We start from the raw sequence: 21,805 nt of genomic DNA, 5'->3' as shown, positions 1-21,805 counted from the left end.
GCAATGGAATGCATCTTGAATTCAGAATTACAACTTGTAGGCTGCAGTAATTCTCAATTCCGATTTTGCCGAGATGCAGGTGCATGATGTCATACAAACATGTCCACATTCAGGGAGATATACAAAGTAAGTGATAAACAATCACTTTCTTAAGTATATCGATAAATTAGTTAGTTTCCACATTACATGATTGTGGCAGTGGGGTGTGGTCAAGTGCCCGTCAGGAGACAGAGAAAGCGGTAAGGGGACTAACACCTGTCTCTAATTCCAGTGAGCACGGGGTGAGCGGATAAAACCACCCACGCCACCAGCAGAAGGCAGAGAGATTCTGGGTCCTGAACAGATTCGATTGTGAAACTGTAGAATTGTTATTGTGACGCTGAAGATTTGTTACTTCGAGTCATTATTGTGAAGCTGTAAGCGGTGCAGTGTGTTCAGTAAAAAGTAGGGATGCACCGAAATTTCGGCCGCCGAAAAGTTTCGGTCAAAAATGGCACTTTCGGTTTTCAGCCGAAAGAGAAAAAAGGCAAAAAATATGAGCCGAAAATATATTCCTCCTCGCCCTGCCCCTCAGTGCTCAGATTTCACTCTGGATCGATCTAGCCCTTATCACGGCGCTACCAAACAAAGGCCGATCATGTCAGCGGTGTGGAAATTCTTCAAAGTTTCTGATAAGGACATCAAATTTGCGATCTGCAGTGTTTGTTCAGCAGAACTTTCAAGATATATATATACAGAATACAGCAAGAGATTCTACAGGAAAGCGCCCCGATCCACAGCAGTGCCACACCACTAGCGCAGCTACACCACAACTTGAGGCGTATCTAGTGGAACTACAGTGAGGAAAATAAGTATTTGAACACCCTGCTATTTTGCAAGTTCTCCCACTTGGAAATCATGGAGGGGTCTGAAATTGTCATCGTAGGTGCATGTCCACTGTGAGAGACATAATCTAAAAAAAAAAATCCAGAAATCACAATGTATGATTTTTTTAACTATTTATTTGTATAATACAGCTGCAAATAAGTATTTGAACACCTGTCTATCAGCTAGAATTCTGACCCTCAAACACCTGTTAGTCTGCCTTTAAAATGTCCACCTCCACTCCATTTATTATCCTAAATTAGATGCACCTGTTTGAGGTCGTTAGCTGCATAAAGACACCTGTCCACCCCATACAATCAGTAAGAATCCAACTACTAACATGGCCAAGACCAAAGAGCTGTCCAAAGACACTAGAGACAAAATTGTACAACTCCACAAGGCTGGAAAGGGCTACGGGGAAATTGCCAAGCAGCTTGGTGAAAAAAGGTCCACTGTTGGAGCAATCATTAGAAAATGGAAGCTAAACATGACTGTCAATCTCCCTCGGACTGGGGCTCCATGCAAGATCTCACCTCGTGGGGTCTCAATGATCCTAAGAAGGGTGAGAAATCAGCCCAGAACTACACGGGAGGAGCTGGTCAATGACCTGAAAAGAGCTGGGACCACCGTTTCCAAGGTTACTGTTGGTAATACACTAAGACGTCATGGTTTGAAATCATGCATGGCACGGAAGGTTCCCCTGCTTAAACCAGCACATGTCAAGGCCCGTCTTAAGTTTTCCAATGACCATTTAGATGATCCAGAGGAGTCATAGGAGAAAGTCATGTGGTCAGATGAGACCAAAATAGAACTTTTTGGTCATAATTCCACTAACCGTGTTTGGAGGAAGAAGAATGATGAGTACCATCCCAAGAACACCATCCCTACTGTGAAGCATGGGGGTGGTAGCATCATGCTTTGGGGGTGTTTTTCTGCACATGGGACAGGGCGACTGCACTGTATTAAGGAGAGGATGACTGGGGCCATGTATTGCGAGATTTTGGGGAACAACCTCCTTCCCTCAGTTAGAGCATTGAAGATGGGTCGAGGCTGGGTCTTCCAACATGACAATGACCCGAAGCACACAGCCAGGATAACCAAGGAGTGGCTCTGTAAGAAGCATATCAAGGTTCTGGCGTGGCCTAGCCAGTCTCCAGACCTAAACCCAATAGAGAATCTTTGGAGGGAGCTCAAACTCCGTGTTTCTCAGCGACAGCCCAGAAACCTGACTGATCTAGAGAAGATCTGTGTGGAGGAGTGGGCCAAAATCCCTCCTGCAGTGTGCGCAAACGTTTGACCTCTGAAATTGCAAACAAAGGCTACTGTACCAAATATTAACATTGATTTTCTCAGGTGTTCAAATACTTATTTGCAGCTGTATCTTACAAATAAATAGTTAAAAAATCATGCATTGTGATTTCTGGATTTTTTTTTTTTGATTATGTCTCTCACAGTGGACATGCACCTACGATGACAATTTCAGACCCCTCCATGATTTCCAAGTGGGAGAACTTGCAAAATAGCAGGGTGTTCAAATACTTATTTTCCTCACTGTACGTCAGAAGCGACAATCCCCTTGACTACAGTCGCATAAACAAAGACCGCTTTCCTTTGCTTGCGCGGATTGCGCACAGGTATTTATCTGCCCAAGCACCAGCACAGAGAGTGAGAGACTGTTCAGTGCAGCATCTCATGTTCTTGATGAGCTTTCTGACAGGAGAGACTGTCAGAAAATTTAGCAACTTTTGTTCTTGATGAGAAACCTGTCACTTGTAGTTAAATATAAATCGGTCCAATATGATGTGTATAGCAATTACATTACACTTGTTCTTCACTCGAGGATACATCTGTCGTTTACAGTTGAGGTTGGATTTAGTTCAATTACTGCTGTTTTGCACAATCATTTTCACTTAAATTGTACACACGTTTACATAAACAGAATAGAGCACTGATCTATATAATTATATATTATAGATATATATAGATCAGTGGAATAGAGGCCCTCTGCCATTCTGTGTTCTGCCTTTTGTTTTAATTAAAATTACTGTTGCATATTTAAACTTTTTGAAAGATGCTAGCTAAGTTCATTACTTGACTCTTGCTTTTCATATAATAGTTTTCTAAAACTTTACATTAAGTTTAGTTAATAAAATCTGTAAAATTAGATTTTTACAGAACTGAATGAAGAATAATATTTAATAATGTTTTAATATATTTTTTGTCCAATTTTGGTGTTACTTTCAATAAAAGTGTGATTTATTTTATTGGTTTGTAGTTTTTCAATTCAGATTCATTAAATTCATGAAATTAATGAAAAAGTATAATGTTAATACAATTATACACAAAATATATTTGTGTATAATTGTATATATGTATATATATTTGTGTATATACTTAAATATGTAAAAAAAAAAAAAAGTTAATTTTGGTTTCGGTTTTCGGCCAAGTGCATCCTGGATTTTCGGTTTCGGCCCAGAATTTTAATTTCGGTGCATCCCTAGTAAAAAGTGAGTGTTACCTGAGTGGAGCAACCCACCTTCCGTGTCCTCCTTCCCTTCTAACCCTTACAATGATATTAAAGCTTGTTTAACAAATGCCTGCAGAAACAGGTGTATAAAACATTATAATCTCTTTATTTTTTTCGTAGATTTAGATTTCAATCGCAAATATTATTAGATAGATTTTTCAGGTATTATAGACCACCTTGGTAGAGTAATATGAAAAATCATGATTTTTTTAATGTCTGTTCGGGAGACTTCAATTTAACAAAACAGTCATGCTGCAGTTAAAATTAGGCTTGCTTGAGCATTAAGTGTTGTTTCAAGTTTTGGCTTTCATGCATGGACGTTTTTTTAAATGTCAATGTTATTATTAGCTAGCTGCAACATAATGTATGATGCTCAAAGGCATAGGGTGTCATTCATTGTGAAACTGTGTTTTCTTAATGGCATGAATCACACTGAATGCCTAGAATTTTAATGCACGGCCTGTCACTGAACAACACAAAATATTGTATAATAGACAGACCTTTTAGTGTTTTTGGTGTTTGAGGAGGTAACGCGTACATTAATTTCAACCCACAATCAGAAATTGCAAGCAATTGTATGGCCCGCAAATAATTTCATAAATACTCAAATTGCCCTTAATGGAAAAAAAGGTTCCCCACCCCTGCCCTAGATGATGCAAGCCAATAGGTTTTTCAGAAAATTCAAAATGGCAGAATAATTTTCATGACGGAAAATGACGTCATAGTGTGCAATCGAATTGTCTTGAGCCAAGGAAGAGGAACATTTTGTTTCTAGGACTCACAGTTCCTAAGTAATAAACATAAACGTGACTATAAATTTGGGCAGTTGGTGGCGCTAGATGGTTTGAGGTAGAGATGCCAAATTTGCTGTGGGAAAACATCAGACTGTCCACTTTCTGAGTGCCAAATTTCATAACTTTCCCGCAAGTGGTTCTATGGGCTACCAGAGACTCAAGAGCAGAATAATAATAAGAAGAAAACTAACAAAAACAATAAGAGTCTTCGTCCCTTCAGGGCTTGACCCCTAATTAGTTAGAGTCAATGTTGTTTTAGCAGAAATTCAGGGGCAAAGGTTGATATTGGTTAATATTTACACACCTAACGCTGATGATCAGGGCTTTTTTATATATCTTGAAGGGATGATGCAAGCCGCTGGCAACCCTCTTAATATAATATTGTGAGGAGGCTTTAATATTTTGATGGACTCAGTCCTTGGTCATAGTGAAGTAAAAGTGTGTAAGCCCCCTAGAGCAACATTGACGCTTCACAGGTGTACAAATCTGGGTCTTGCAGATATATCTGGTAGGGACTATACATTTTTTTTCACCAGTCCATAAGATATTTTATAGAATAGATTTTTTAAAATATAATTTAAGTCCCTCATTTCATCTGTTGTGGATTGCTCAATTGGAAACATCTTAGTCTCAGATCACACACTGGTGAGTTTAGAAGTGTTGCCACATACAGAGAAAAAAAAATCATATAGTTGGCGCTTTAATGTATCCTTTTTGCAGAATCCGGAATTTCAACAAATGTTAATGGCTGAAATCAATGTTTATATGGAGACCAACTGGTCCTCAGTATACTCAGTGAGCTTCTGAGGCACTTAAGGCGGTTCTTAGGGGCTGGATCATACAGTATGCCACATTCACCAAAAAAATCCAAAGCACGAGAACTTGTGGAGTTGGAAGGGACTGAATATTAAAAGTGATGAAGCAGACCTGAAGAACCGAATGTCATCAGAGAGAATTGACCTGTTTGAAATACAGATATAATACTATTTTGTTGCAGAAGTTGGAGTTGTGGGTATTCAGGGCAAGACAGTCATACTTTGAGTTTGGGAAAAAGCAGGGAAGTGTTTGGCTAGATACATAAAGCAGAGAGTCTTTTTCAACCATTCCCTCAGTGAAATATGCTGGTGGTGAAATATTTACCTCGGCCATTGATATTCATAATGCTTTTAAAGAATTCTATCTAGATCTTTATAGTTTCACGTCTTCGTCTACTGATGAAGATATTAAAAACTTTATGGAATCATTAGAACTACCTAAACTGACGACTGAGCTAAAACATTCTCTTGATTCTGAGATAACCCTGGAGGAACTTGGTGAGGTAATTAAGGCCTTGCCTACAGGCAAGGCTCCGGAGCCAGACGACTTTGTTGCTGAATTGTTTAGATCTTATGCTACAGAACTGGCTCCACTTTTGTTAGAAGTTTAAAAAGGAATCATTAAAGATTGGAAAGCTTCCACCAACCATGACGCAGTCCCGGATCAGTCTGATTCTTAAAAAGGACAAAGATCCAAGTGAGTGCAAGAGTTACATCCAGTTTCCCTGATCAGGCTAGACGTTAAAATTTTGTCAAAGATTCTGGCTAACCGATTAAGTTATGATATCTCTTATACATATAGATCAGGTGGGGTTTATTCGGGGCCACAGCTCTTCTGATAACATTAGGCATTTCATCAATATCATGTGGTCAGTAGTGAATTATCAATCTCCGGTTGCTGCCATCTCACTTGATGCCAAAAAGGCACTTGATATGGTAGAATGGGATCATCATTTTAAGATTTTGGAAATATAAGGGTTCGGGAACACTTTTATTGGATGGATTAAGTAACTTTATAGACATCCGGTAGCGGTGGCACAAACAAATGGATTCATTTCAGATTATTTTACTTTGGATAGGGGCACCCGGCAGGATTGCCCTCTTTCCCCATTATTGTCTTGCCCTGGAACCATTAGCAGCCACGAACAGAAAGGAAGATGATTTTCCAGGGGTGGTGGCGGGAGGTGTGGCGCATAAGCTTTTGCTTTACGCAGATGATATTTTATTAATGGTCTCTGACCCCACTAGATGTATGCTTTTCCTTCACAGAATTATTAATAACTTTTCCAATTTCTCAGGATACAGAGTCAATTGGTCTAAATTCGAAGCTTTGGCTCTGACACTGTACTGCACAGTAACGGCCTTCCAGCCGGGCACCTTCCAGTGCCCCAAAGAGGGCATTAAAAATGATATCATGTCAAGTCTAATAACTGCCCAACACCTTGTTGCCAGTTTGTGGTTTGTCCCTCCTAGGACCAATGTCGGTTGATACTCAGCACTGCTGACCAGGAGCACACCACAAGCCTTGCCTTTTCAGAGATGCTCTGACCCAGTCATCTGGTCATGACAATTTAGCCCTTGTTAAATTCGCCTTCCCATTTCTCCTACATTCAACACACTGACAACGAGAACTGATTGTTTGCTTACCATCTAATCTACCCAGACCTTGACATGTGGCCTTGTTAGGAGATGATCAGCATTATCATAATGTTTTGGCTCATCAGTGTATAGCATTATAATAGGGTAAAATATAGACCTAAACGAACAATTTAAAAGGGTTTTTGTTCATTAGTTTCCCTGCTCAAAAATTTATTTTTGTATTTTATTGTTAATATATCTGTGGAATTACAAAAAAACAAAAATACAACCGAGCACTTCATAAACGACAATAAAAACTTTTTAATGCAAATTTGTGTGTAACTGTCTTTCTTATAACAGATTCTAACATGAAGGTTGATTGTCATAAACATTTAAAACATTACAGGAAGAAACATACCTGAATAAATAAAATCATCATCCCTCTGATCTTCCTCTGCTGTGATTTCTTCATTTATCTCCTCCTGCTTTACTTCCATCTTAACTGGTGTCTCCATCATCTGATGTTCTCCAGCATTACAGCCAGAAGCCAGAGACCCTGTTGAGGTTTGAACATCATCATCCTCATCATCACCGTGTTGTTCCTCTACTGTGGTTTCTCTCATCTTCATCAGTTTCCTGCAGTCCAGCAGCTTCACTGAACACGTCTTCATCTTCACTGTTGTCTGCAGCATCTGCTGTTCTCCAGTGTTACAGACAGAAGTCAGAGACTCTGTGGAGGTTTGATCACCCTGATTACCGTCAGTAGAACAGAGTAAAGTGAGCTGTGAGTCCTGTGTGTCTCTGGATCTCTGTTCAGAGAGTTTGTCCAGCAGTCGCTGTGGTGTGGACTGATCTCTGCCGCTCCACACTGAATCCTGACATTCTGTGGAGGTCCCATCAGTCACACACACTGAAGATTGACAGGAAACCTTCTCCAGCTCCTGACAAACACAACACAATCACATCTGTACCGTTCATCATAGCACATCATTTGAAAGCTTACAATCTCAACTTTAAGGATGAAATGAATGTTTAACCTGTAACCTGTCGTCTATCTCCATCAGTTTTGTCTTCAATGACGTCACCTCTTTCTTCAGCCGAGAGATTTCTGTGATGAAATCATCAATATCCAGCATGGACAGATCAGTTCCTACTGATTTACAGCAGATCACATCCACCTGCTCTCTCATGATGAACATCTGAACACAAAAACATCATAATTATAATAAACTGACATTCATCAGACTTAAAAAAGATTATTATAGGATTATGCACAAGAACAAAATTGATGAAATAATGGTTTCTGAGATGGTATAAATATAATTGTGTGCTTTTTGTTTAGGTTAATTTTCATGAGAGCAGAATTATCGTTGGATATTACCCAAAAGCAAACTTTTTTCAACATATAATCACCTTAATTTAACTCATTTACAAGCATCCAATGGATTCAACAAGCTGATATATCAGAAATTAAACATGATATTCTGATGTTTTAGCTTGTTTCTCCTGAAACTGAATGTTTGAATGCATCCGTCACAAAACTGCCACATTTAGCGATAATCTTCTATTACGATCATTAAAACACCAAAGAGAGATAACAACATGCATCTCTCATAAAAAAAATTATGATATAATGGACTGACATTGATCAAAATAAAAAAGATCAGTTCAGTGATTTTCATCTTGTGTTCCTGCTTCATAAGCCCTAAATATGCTTCTCTTTTGAAACTTGTTTTCATGGAGTGTCACACAAGCATCACAGTCACTCGACCACAAAAATTGAGTGACCCATTTGATTTCTACTGAGTAATAATTTGAATATCCAATGTAAATATTATATACAACAACTGGCTCTGCTGTTTCCACACCCCCAACTTTAGTGGAATACAGTTACTTATATTTTGTATTTTAAATACATAATCCTGTTACATGGTGGTTACTCACCTCAATCTTGGTGGCGGAGGACAAGTCTCAGTTGCCTCCTCTTCTGAGACCACCAGTCTGTGTATCTTATCATGTGGCTCGTTGTGTATGACACCGCAGAGACAGGCATTTGGAGGCTCATGCTACTCGCCGCTATCCACGCACAACTTACCACGTGCCCCATTGAGAGCAAGAACAACTAATCGCGACCACGAGAAGGTTACCCCAAGTGACTCTAATCTGCCTAGCAACCGGGCCAATTTGGCTGCTTAGGAGACCTGGCTGGAGTCACTCAGCACACCCTGGATTCGAACTCACGATTCCAGGGATGGTAGTCAGCGTCAATACTCTCTGATCTATCCAGGCCCCCTTTCTAAACCAACTTTGATAATTCATTAAAATATGTTAAATCTCTAAAAAATCATTTCATTTCCAACTCCTATTCTTTCAGGGGGAAAAGACCCCGCGGAGACCACACCTGCCCAAGCTAGGGGAGGTAAAGTGTGGCGAAATACATCACATGGGTTTTCAGGTCTACGCACAGAATCCACACAAGACTCATGCCTCTCTGAATAAGACTGCAAACTAAATACATGAACAAAACCTACACTCTTCAGCGACTGCTTCTTGGGAGACAAATTTTTATTTTTCAGTGCTGGGCAGACAGCAATGAGATGACCAATCTGATAACAATAAAAACATTTCAGCATTTCACTTTGACTCGAAAGATTGGACTCTTTTGAGCTTTTATCCAAGCTAAATTGTGGAATTTCTTCACGGGTGGACAAAATGAAAAAATGTATGCATCAAAATAAATTAATCAGCACGGACAGAGGCCCGTGTGAGTGTGTCCAAATTTTGTCCAGCAATTACATGTAATTCTTGAAATCGTCAAGCAACAAGAGTTCTCAAATGTTCACAAAAGTATTCTCCTTACTGGACTGGCACCATTTATCAAAAAGTTTCCTTTTCAGGGGCAAACTCAATGAAGGTCTGTTTGGCTGTTTTTACATGATTTTGGAATTTTTGAGAGAAGCTTCCAGCACTAATTCATATGCTTTAAGAGCAGAAGCTTTAAAAACATCATAAATGAGGTAATCTTCAAAGGGCAATGGAGCACAAACCTCCAGAGCTATTTCAATGAGTTTACACTGGAGTAAAAGTGGCCAAATCTCTTTAGGCCAATGTAAAGCAGTAGCAATGCATTCAAACACGTTAAAGTAAGCATTATCCTCAGTCTCTCTAAACAGTGGGACTAACTGAATTTGCTTACTGATATCAAAATCACAAGCGGTAGAAGTGTAACAGGAGCAGTGGCACCTTGAGTGCTCCAACTGGCCTTAGAAATATTTACTCCTGAATATTTCATCAATCAAGAAGTGTGTCCCGTATTTCTGTTGGCTGTGTAAAAGAACTAGCGGTGACCAATTTTTTTACCAAAAGTCAAATTGGCCCAAGAGGCCAAACTTTGTGATTCAGTACAATTTGTTCAGAGCGCTTTCTCACTTAATCATTTGGAGTGGTTTCTCACACAGTAAAACAGTAGATGGATATTTATGAACACATAGAACAAACAACACTGAATACAGTGGAAATTCACCTAAAATCAACTTAAAAAGAAAGGTGTCTTTTTGAGAGTAACCACTGAGAAACTTCAGTTAGTGCTGTCACATGATCAAGGGGCTATTCAACTGAACATTTTATTGAGTCTGCTTGTGCTGTTTTCAATCGTTTTCCATGTAAGCATTAGTGTTGTCACTAATACCAGTTAAATTTCACGGTTCTCTGCAAAAACATGCTAATATGATAATGTGCTATTGAACACACCAGTTTAGTTATTTTTAATTATTTAACTAATTATAATTTAATAATTATTATTATTTTCCAGAACTTTCCATAACATTTTTTTAAAGTTTGATTTAATTTCATCATCAAAATGGTGTCTAATCAATAAATTCTTAAAAATTTTAACAAGTCAACATAAAACTTTTTTTTTTGCCAAATTTTTATTCAACAGATGTCTTGCTTGTGATACTTTGATTAATTATTATTATTATTATTATTATTATATAGAATATCACATTTTACTATGAAGTTGTAATATATTTGTATTCAATTTCAGGCATCTAGATTTTATTTTGAATCGTGCTTTTATTATGACATGTTTTTTGCCATATGCTTCCCTTTTCTGGATAAACAGTTTGTGACACTGCGCAATGTGATCATTGAAGACTTTTAAGTCATGTCTGAAATCTCATCTCTTTAAACTGGTGTGGCGTGGGGACGTGGTCATGTGTCGGTCTGCTGGAGGGAGAGAGCGGTAAGTTATTAACCCTAACACCTGTATCTTGTTACAGTGTTGCTGAGAGCACGGGTTTGGAGGAGAACTCTGCTATGGAGTCTTCACCACTCAACGTAGTCCTCAACGCCCTCACCAACATCCAGCAGACACAACACCATGCCCTCTTGGAGGATTGCCAACGAGCAAGAACAACGCTTCCAAGCCCTGCTCCAGGCACAAGCGGAGGACCGGCAGGCGCTGCGGAGCCTGATCGCCAGGGAGGGGGCTGGCGCTGCAACCTCCTCGGAGCCCGGCCCACTGCTGGCCCTCACGAAAATGGGGCCAAGCGACGATCCAAGGTGCCTTCCTCGACCTGTTTGAGAAAACTGCGGAGGTATGGAGGTGGCCTCCCGATCAGTTGGCGGCCTGCCTATTGCCCCTTCTTTCCGGGGAGGCGCAGCTGGCGCCACAACTCCCAGCCGCCAGCCTCCTAGGATTATAGTCATCTCAAAAAGGCCATCCAGCAATGGGTTGGTCGGACCCCGGAACAGACTCAGCAGCTATACCACTCCTTGAGCTTCGGGAAGGACAGCCGCCCGTTCGCTTTTGCGCAGCAGCTCTGTGACGCATGCCGTAAATGGCTGTTGGTGGGAAGTGGTCAACATGGTGGTACTGGAGCAGTTCGTCTCCCAACTTCCCCAAGGCATGTCTGAGTGGTCCAGTGCCACCACCTGGCGTCATTGGATGGAGCCATCCAGCTGGCAGAGGACTACACGGCAGCGTTCCCAGGAGGAGGCGAGGCAGTATCTTCTCTCTCGCCACCCCCTGTGTCTTGTGTTCCCTCCCCTTCCCCCCGTTCCCCTCATTCCAGCCCAATTCCGGCTCCTCTGAGGTGGGGAGGCCTGCCCAGACCCCGACCCTGGTCCAGAGGACCCTTTCCCTTGTCTGCCCCTTCAAACCCCCCTGTCTCTCTCCGCTATCCCCCCCAGGTTGGCGAGCCCGCCCCCACGAGTGCGGAAGGAAGACCCAGGCTGGTCTGCTGGAGCTGCGGGGAAACTGGACACAGCCAGGAAATGTGTCCAGTGAAGGAGGTGGGGGTCATTGTCTCCTGACTCCTCCATCGCCCGAACAGAGTGTTACAACTGGCCTTTAAATCTGACGAATGAAATTTAGGACACAGTTTTATAGTGTTTGTATTTTAGCTCATGCTGCATGAATTGCAAAAGCTGTGTAGAGTAGTGTTGTCAAAAGTACCGACTTCGGTACCAAGTCGGTACTGAAATTTAAAAAATGTGACGCTTTGAGCGCTGTTGAGCGGAATCGTAAACACTTCTGATTGGCCATTGTGTTCTCGCGCTCATCGGATATGTCTGTGATTGGCTACAATGATCAGCGCTTCAAAACATGTAAATATACATCAATGGCGCTCTTCACACAGCGCTTGCACAGATACACACGGGAGCGTTTGAAAGCAGGACCGGTCCGCTGATAGACGGCTGCTTGTGCTTTCAAAAGCTCCCACTCCCGTTTTTAAAAAAACTTTCAAACACTTCCGTGTACTCTCAAACGCTCCCGTGCGTTGATCATTGTAGCCAATCACAGACATATCCGATGAGCGCGAGAACACAATGGCCAATCAGAGGTGTTTACGATTCCGCTCAACAGCGCTGAAAGCGTCACATTTTTAAAATTTCAGTACAGACTTGGTACCGAAGTCGGTACTTTTAACAACACTAGTGTAGAGTATTCTTGGCATTGAAATTCCAACACAAGCTCTTTAGGTCAGACTGCGAGTATAAGGTCCTCTGTATTCAGACCCACAAGTGGATGAGGAGCAACCCTCGTGACTCCAGGTGACACCCCGACTGAAGCCTCCGCTGCAGCCAATGTGTTTGACTCAGACGCAGCAGCCTCAACATTCAACAACACTACACAAGTTACTCTGACTTTGAAGACTCCAGCACCTAACAATTTCTATATTTGTCTGCTCAATTGATGCTTTCAGAACAGTCATACATTCTTGCTATCAGAATTAATTTAGAATTATTAAAACCTGAAGTGAATGTGATCATCAGATTATTAGAAATCAATGCTATATTTCATAATTAAAAAACACTTTCACCCTACACAAGTAAAAACTGCTAATCAGAGAACAAAATCCAGAAATATTCACCAGTAAAGAATACTTACGAATCGAAGGGTGAAACAAACAAAAGTCAAAAACAAATTAAACCATAGGACGAGGCCCCATTTGTTACATCCCCAAGGGCTTGGATGCAACAAAGTAAAGGGAGGAGTGCTCCCTTTACAACCGCCAGAAAAAACCCCAAGAGGACATGATTATTGTAACCAATATTTTTTTTATTGAAAGAAGATATTTAAAAATAGTTAGCAGCGGGTTACTTACCACCAGGTATCCTGAATCACCTGGGGGTGGAGTCTCGACTCCAGTGTCACCTGTCACAACAGCGCAAATGCTGCTCAGTTTAGATTGCCTGGGATGTGAGTGGCCCACAACAAATTCAGTCACTATTGACTCCGAAGGAGGAGATGGCGGGCGAGTTGCAACATACGACGTGAGCATAAACCGCCATGGCGATTTATATATGCTACTGTCGCCATGTTGTCCATCCGGACTAACACGTGCTTGCCCTGGATCAAAGGCCGAAACCTACTCAGAGCCAGCAATACCGCCAACAACTCGAGGCTGATTATATGACAACGCAGTCGAGGTCCTGTCCAGGAGCCCAAGGCTGCGTGCCCATTGCAATCGGTGCCCCAGCCTGACTTGGACGTGTCCGTTGTGACAACGACAAGCCTGGAAACTTGTTCTAGAGGAACTCCTGCCTGTAGAAATGCAAGGTCCGTCCAAGGGCTGAACGTGCGACAACAGATCTGCGTGATAGCCACACGATGCGTACCGTGGCGCCATGCCCATATCGGGACTCGAGTCTGAAGCTAGTGTTGAAGCGGTATCATATGCATCAAACCCAGTGCCATAACCACCGCTGAGGACGCCACATGCCCCAGGAGCCTCTGAAATTGTTTCAGTGGGACCGCTGTTCTTCCCCTGAATAACTTCTGGCAATTCAGCACTGACTGAGAACGCTCGCTCGTGAGGTGAGCGACTAAGTCCAACTCCACCCCAAGAAAAGGGATGCAGATGCTCAAATGGTGATCAAATAATACAGAAGTAGATCATTTAAATAACTACAAAATAACTACAAAATCCAACATTTCTCTGTGCGGTCAGTGCCTCTTTATTGTTAGTAAGCATGTTTAATACAACATTTTAAGTCAGGCCACAAGCTGAATAATCGGTTAAGAGCTAATGATTAATCTTTGCAATAATTGGTGAATAGTCGAATAATTGTTAGTTGCAGCCCTATACTCACTGAGGACTTTATTGCATCTCAGAAAGTACAACACATCCAACCTAGAGGCGGATGGGCTACAACACCAGAAGACTATGTCAGGTTCTGCTTCTGTCAGCCAAGAACAGAAAACTGAGGATGCAGTGGGAGCAGGCTCTCCAAAACTGGACAGTTGAAGACTGGATGAACGTAGCCTGATTTGACTAATCTCTATTTCTGATGAGGCACACCGAGGGTAGGGTCAGAATTTGGCACCAACAGTATGAGTCCATGGACCCAACCTGCCTTGTGCAAACAGTTCAGGCTGCTGGTGGTGGTGTAATGGTGTGGGGATTGTCTTCTTAGCCCACTTTGGACCTATTACTACCAATCAATCATCACTTGAATGCAACGGATTATTTGAGTATTGTTGCTGAACATGTGCATCCCTTCATGGCCACAATTTACCCATCTTCTAATGGCTACTTCTAGCATGATAATGCACCATGTCACAAATCAAAAGTCATCTCAAACTGGATTCATGAACATGACGATGAGTTCACAGTTCTTCAGTGGCCTTTCAAATCACCAGATCTGAATTCAATAAGGCCTCTTTAGGATGTGGTAGAACGGGAGATTCACAGCATGACTGTGCAGTTGACAAATCTGCAGAAATTGCATGATGTAATCGTGTCAACATGGACCAAAATCTCAAAGGATTATTTCCAACATCTTGTAGAATCCATTCCATGAAGAATTGAGGCTGTTTCGAGAGCAAAGTGAGGCCCTACACAGTATTATTACAGGGTTCCAAATAAAGTGCTCAGTGAGTGTATGTACTCCAAAAAACAAAAAAAGTTGTCTCATGTGGGAAAAAAAAACATCAATACATTGCTTTTGCAAATCTTCACATTTAGTCGGGTTCTGCTGACATCAGCACCAGGTCATCTGGAACACAAGAACAACAATACAGTACATACATAAAATGTTCTTGTAATTTTACATCATACCACCAATATGTGCATGTAGTCTAATGATTGGAGGAGCTGCCATCTTCTGGTGGAGAAGAGTCATCACAATAATTAGACAAGACTATCCTGTATGAATTCTCTCATGTGTTTTCAGGGAATGTAACTGAGTGAAGCTTGTTTCACAGTGTGAGCAGTTGTATGGTTTCTCTCCAGTATGAATTCTCTCGTGTGTTTTCAGGGAATTTAAATGATTGAAACTCTTTCCACAGTGTGAGCAATTGTACGGTTTCTCTCCAGTATGGATTCTCTTGTGTGTTTTCAGGGAATGTAACTGAGTGAAGCTCATTATACAGTGTGAGCACTTGAAAGGTTTTTCTCCCGTATGAATTCTCTCGTGTGTTTTTAGATTTTCTGACTTAGTAAAACTCTTTCCACAGAGTGAGCACTTGTATGGTTTCTCTCCAGTATGGATTCTCTCATGTGTTTTTAGGTGTTGTGACTGAATAAAACTCTTTCCACAGTGTGAGCACTTGTATGGTTTCTCTCCAGTATGAATTCTCTCATGTGTTTTTAGGTGTTGTGACTGAATAAATCTCTTTTCACAGTGTAAGCACTTGTAAGGTTTCTCTCCAGTATGGATTCTCTTGTGGTCTTTCAGATCGTGTGACTGAATAAAACTCTTTCCACAGTGTGAGCACTTGTAAGGCTTCTCTCCATTATGAATTCTCATGTGTATTGTCAGGTATTTTATCTGAGTGAAACTCTTTCCACAGTGTGAGCACGTGTAAGGTTTCTCTCCAGTATGAATTCTCATGTGTATATTAAGATCTTTATTACATGTTAAACACTTTCCACACTGAGAGCAGGTTAAATATTTCTTTGATGCTTGTTTTTGAGGATTTTTTGGTGAGAAATTCTTCTTAGTCTTTGAGTCAATCAAAGATTTTTCTCCAGTTGTGAAATCATGATGTTTCTCCTCCACTTCAATCGGATCTTGATGTTCCTCTTTCACTTCCATCAGCTCTACAATGAACACAGTAAATTGACAAAACTCAATTCAAGAGAGACAAATGTGGGGAAAACAAAGAAATCAAATTGAACCCTAATGAAATTTATGTCAGAACACAACAAGGTCAAACATTAATTTGTGATTTTTGCTGTGCAATATTTACTAGGGCTGTCAAACGCTTAAAATGTAATTGGATAGTATGCCAATTAATCAAATTAATCAATATATTTATATTTTATAAAAAAATATATCAGACAAATTAACATTTTTGTGGGAGATGAGTAAAGCATTGAAAAGACAATATAAATTATATTTATCCATATTATTGAACATAAGCCAATAATTTGCCCACAGTTCACAGAAAACCATTTTGCAACTGAAATTGTCAATCGGTCCAAGACTTATTCCAAGGACTTTTCTAAGGAGACGTCAATGTACATGTGAGTCAGATGGATACTTTGAGTATGTCACCATGGTTGCGTCGCAACAAACGTCTAGGTTACGTATGTAACCTCCGTTCCCTGATGGAGGGAACGAGACGATGTGTCGGAGAAGCGACACTAGGAGTCTCTCTTGAGCCCTGAATATGCCTCTGATCTATGAAAATAGGCCAATGAGAATTAAGCAGACAGTATTTGCATACCCCGCCCCCGGACATACGGGTACAAAGGCGGAGAAATACATCGAGTTCATTCAGGAGTTTTCTGAAGAGCGGGAAATGGGCCGGCCACCACAGTGGCTCGGCTCAGCAACGTGGCCGGGAGGACACAACATCTCGTTCCCTCCATCAGGATCTGTCGCTCACTTCAACGTTGTGTCGAAGAAGCGACACTAGGGGTCCAATTTAAATCACGGCATGCGCTGAGCCATGTACGTGTACTGCTGACACAAGAGCGGGCAGGTATTTTACGTTCAAAGGCGACCACTTGTGTCGGACTACACGTACCCTTCCCCAATGCCCCATAAAAGTCATCGGAATCCTTCTGGTTGCCCTAAACAGGGGAACAAGGCGACGCTTGCCAACCAGGGAACGGGCCGAGCCTAGCAGGGCCTCTTTTCTCTCTATGTTTCTCGGATAGAGCAAAATGGCTGGGGCCCTTACACGCATCGTGGGAAGGGGTCTTACCCAGTTTCCTATACTTTCAGGGGGAAAAGACCCTGCAGAGACCACAACTGCCCAGGGCCGGGGAGGTAAAAGTGGCAATCACATGGGCCACTCAGGTCACATGTGGAAAAATGGCGCGGTGGTAGATTCAGCCTCAAGGAGGGGGGAGTTGCTACAACACGGTGACTGGAGGGCAGCTGGACTGCCTAAGGGAGACGCGGGTCCACTCGTAAGGGGACCGTACCGTGAAAAACACACAAGAGGTGTCCACGCAGGATTCCCCACCTGTGGAGCACCTATTCCAGTACAGGGTAGAAATGAGTTCCCGCAGTGGATTGGGTGGGCAAATTCCTCCGCTGAATTGCGGACCCATAGGGAAATAGCTCTTTTACTGAAAATGTGGGTATCGCAGCCCAGTCTAAAAATAAATTCAACAAAAGATTCTCCTCCCGGCCATCCATTGGAGCTAACGTATTTGTCCCTTGGTCGATCATCTCTGGAGCGCCTGGGAGCCTTGCGGGTCCTCGAGGGGGTACGTGAGAAGGGGGGCATCGACTTTCTGCGGGGTGCTCCTCGCGTGGGCTGAGAGCTGGGCCCAGGTTGCGGCAGAGCAGGGCATTTCTTTGCCGCAGGAGGACGCCCTCGGTGAGCAGACGGGGCATGGCCCATGGGGGCAGGTTTGTGGCGGGGCAGGATATGCGAGATGGCCACCGTCTGTTTCTTCACCGCGGAGAACTGCTGGGTCAAGTCCTCGACGGTGTCGCCGAACTGGGAGACAGGGGCGTTGAGGAAGCGCACTTTGTCGGTCTCACACATCTTGACCAAGTTCAGCCACAGATGCCCGAGTGACTGCGCTGTGACCTTTGTGGCTCTGAGGGCGAGGTCGGTCACTGAGCGCAGTTCCTGCAGCATGCCGGGATCAGGTCTACCCACGTGCAGATCTTTCAGTGGCTTGGCCTGGTGGACTTGCAGAAGGGCCATGGCATGCAGGGCGGAAGCAGCGTGTCCAGCGTTGCTGTAAGCTTTGGCAGTCAATGAAGACGTTGTCCTACATGCCTTGGAGGGGAGTACAGGATGACCCTGCCAGGTGGTAGGGTTTCCAGGACACAGGTGGTGCGCAACAGCCCTGTCCACCTGGGGAATCGCCTTGTACCCGTGGGCCGCTCTGCCTTCAAGGGTAGCGAGAGCGGATGAGCTAATGGCTTTGTGACATGTCGAGAGGGGTGCCCTCCATGCAGATGTCAGCTCATCATGCACTTCCGCGAAAAACAGGACCGGGGGAGTCCTCAGCTTCAGACGCCTCAGCTTCAGACGCCGCGCTCTCCGATGCAACGGTGAGATCATCCACCTCGAGCTCTAGAGGATAGGCAGGCTAGCTGTAGGGCGAGCCGCTGTTGCCTCGATCACGGAGGGGAGTGAACGAGCGTGCTGTTGGGCGGGTGGTCCGAGGGGCCGTACCTGGCAGGGCTGCACCCACTGCCGTCCCCAGATTGCCTCCATCGCCAGCCGCAGCGTCCTCAATCCCATAGGGAGCAGCAGCAATGCGTGGGACGGCTGGAGTGGCGTGCTTTCTATTGAAAGTGAGCCGCGACCGCAACGTTGCCTTGGTCATGTTCTCGCAGTGAGAACATGAACCATCCACAAACCCTGCCTCGGTGTGATCGCAACCCAGACACACGATACATCGCCTGTGGCCGCCTGAAGCGGAGAGCACTCTACCGCATCCAGGAACTACACGGGGCGAAATGGCATCATTATAAAGACCCGTCCTGAAAAGGACGTTCAACGCCAGCTGTGTATTGCTCTTTCAGAGAAAATCACTCTTTTAAATAAACTCTTACGTTTTTACGCTGTTGAAGCGCCCAGGGGCAAACTGCACTGCTGTGCAGAGAAGGAGAAAAGCCACTGAAGTGCGCCGTAGATCCAACAACAGGCAAAGCATCAGAGGAACAGGAACAGGTGTGTAACAAGCAGCTGACTGCAACACGACCATCAGCTCCGAAGAAAATTTCTGAATGAACGCAACGTATTTCTCCACCTTTGTACCTGTATGTCCGGGGGGCGGGGTATGCAAATACTGTCTGCCTAATTCTCATTGACCTTTTTTCGTCGAAGTGAGCGACAGACGGGGAACATACAGTTAAAAGAAAAACTTGTTTTGATAGTCCTGCATTCGGATTTGTGCTCCATCGAGCTGTTTGAAAGCAAGAACGTATTTTCATAATGTGTTGTGTGGTTAGTTCTCTGTATAAAATGTGCATTGCCTTTAAAGATGTAGTTTCAGCCCTCAGCTGAAAGCAGGCAGTATTTCAAGCTTGAATTGCTCTGTGGTAGGAATATCCTTATTACATACAGCCTTGCCTCCTCACAAATAAGGTCAAATATTTTTCATACTAAATAATTCAGAGTTTATCCTACCAAACATTTTCCAAACAAGTTGGTAAAGAACATCTGGGTTTGAATGCGTTAATTTAGGTTCATTTATCATGGGTGGCAAACTCTTCATTATGCGTCTATACATTATTTCAATTTTGCACCATTAATGTCTTGCACCCAGTAGCACAGACGTGACATTTGCAGTGATACTGTGAAATTTAACTTAATTTATCAAGTACTAATTGCCAGTTTTGCAACTGGCAATATCACTTTTTGAAAGATAGGTTTTCAACAGTTGTTAGTCAGCTTGAACATGAACACCACACCAGTGAGAAAATTATATAGTGTCAAGTCTAATAACCGCTCAACACCCCGTTGCCAGTTTATATCTCCTAGGACCACTGTCAGTAGATACTCACCAATGCTGACTGAGAGCACACCACAAGCCTTGCCGTTTCAGAGATGCTCTGACCCAGTTGTCTGGCCATAACAATTTGGGCCTTGACAAAATCGCCTTCACATTTCTCCTGCATTCAACACGTTGACTATGAAAACTGATTGATTGTTTGCTTACCATAATCTACCCAGACCTTGACATGTGGCCTTGTTAGGAGATGATCAATGTAGTCATAATATTTGGGCTCATCAGTGTATAGCACTATAATAGGGTAAAATATAGACCTAAACGAACAATTTAAAAGGGGTCTTGTTTTCATTTGTTTAAACATCTTTCTTGTGACAGATTCTGATATGACGGTCAATTGTCATACACATTTAAAACATTACAGGAAGAAACATACCTGAATAAATAAAATTATCATCCCTCTGATCTTCATCTGCTGTGTTTTCTTCATTTATCTCCTCCTGCTTCACTTCCATCTTAACTGGTGTCTCCATCATCTGCTGTTCTCCAGCATTACAGCCAGAAGCGAGAGACCCTGTTGAGGTTTGATCATCATCACCGTGTTGTTCCTCTACTGTGGTTTCTCCTCTCATCTTCATCAGTTTCCTGCAGTCCAGCAGCTTTACTGAACACATCTTCGCTGGTGTCTGCAGCGTCTGCTGTTCTCCAGCATTAGAGTCAGAAGTCAGAGACTCTGTGGAGGTTTGATCACCCTGATTACCGTCAGTAGAACAGAGTAAAGTAAGCTGTGAGTCCTGTGTGTCTCTGGATCTCTGTTCAGAGAGTTTGTCCAGCAGTCGCTGTGGTGTGGACTGATCTCTGCCGCTCCACACTGAATCCTGACATTCTGTGGAGGTCCCATCAGTCACACACACTGAAGATTGACAGGAAACCTTTTCCAGCTCCTGACAAACACAACACAATCACATCTGTACCGTTCATCATATCACATCATTTGAAAGCTTACAATCTCAACTTTAAGGATGAAATGAATGTTTAACCTGTAACCTGTCGTCTCTCTCCATCAGTTTTGTCTTCAGTGACGTCACCTCTTTCTTCAGCTCTCTCATGATGAAAATATAAACACAAACATCAAAAGCTCTGTAAAACAAAATAAATGTTTCTGAGATTATATAAATGTGTGCTTTGTGTTTGGTTTAGATTTCCAGAAAGCAGTATCAGATATTAGCATTTAACAAGCTTTATTCAACATATAATCTGCATTTAAATAATTACAATCAATTGATGGATTTAAAGAGCTCATATTTCAGAAATTAAACATGATATTCTCAGATCTCATATATGATCTCAGAGCTCTCCTTATTTTTCCTGAAACTCAATATTTTAAAGCGTCCGTCACAAAGTGAGGAAAAACAACAAACACAGAAAAATAAACATCAAAACAAATATAGCATTCACAACTTAAATAAAACACATTGAACATGTACTGAACTGAACACTCAAACTGTGAGTTCTTCTTGCGTTTAATGAAGGTTTGCAAAACAACTTCTGGCGATTTCCCGCCAACTACTGGACTGGAGTGTGGATGAGTTTAGGAAACCTTCCGGGTTTTGTAGTATATATCAGGAACGTACACAGACATTTTGGGGGGCAGGGGCTCAAGTGGGGAAAAAAGGGCACATCTCATAATTATTTTATATACACATATACATATATATATATATATAAATATATTTTAAAACAACTCTGACTTCCTTACCAATTTATTTTAATTCCCTCATACTCTCGCAATTGATTCATATTCGACAGATTTCTACAAAATAATCAGTTCACACAGAGACGTCT

At 42.4% G+C, this 21,805-nt stretch overlaps 2 protein-coding genes across 2 annotated transcripts in view; one reads left to right on the top strand and one right to left on the bottom strand.

Annotated features, from left to right (window-relative positions):
* Positions 1–21,805, top strand: part of LOC127618560 (zinc finger protein 501-like) — a 346,529-nt gene that overhangs the window by 178,492 nt on the left and 146,232 nt on the right. The gene's annotated exons all lie outside the window — the stretch shown is intronic.
* Positions 13,498–21,095, bottom strand: LOC127618593 (zinc finger protein 664-like). Its single transcript, XM_052091152.1, has 3 exons — positions 21,001–21,095; positions 20,397–20,904; positions 13,498–16,129 (listed from the first exon to the last, which is right to left on the bottom strand). The coding sequence occupies exons 1-3, from the start codon at positions 21,067–21,069 to the stop codon at positions 15,228–15,230; spliced, it is 1,479 nt and encodes a 492-aa protein (XP_051947112.1). The 5' UTR covers positions 21,070–21,095; the 3' UTR covers positions 13,498–15,227.

The sequence above is a fragment of the Xyrauchen texanus genome, chromosome 25 (assembly GCF_025860055.1).
Source record: "Xyrauchen texanus isolate HMW12.3.18 chromosome 25, RBS_HiC_50CHRs, whole genome shotgun sequence".
NCBI classification, from domain to species: Eukaryota; Metazoa; Chordata; class Actinopteri; order Cypriniformes; family Catostomidae; genus Xyrauchen; species Xyrauchen texanus.
This window is presented reverse-complemented; position numbering and strand designations above follow the sequence as displayed.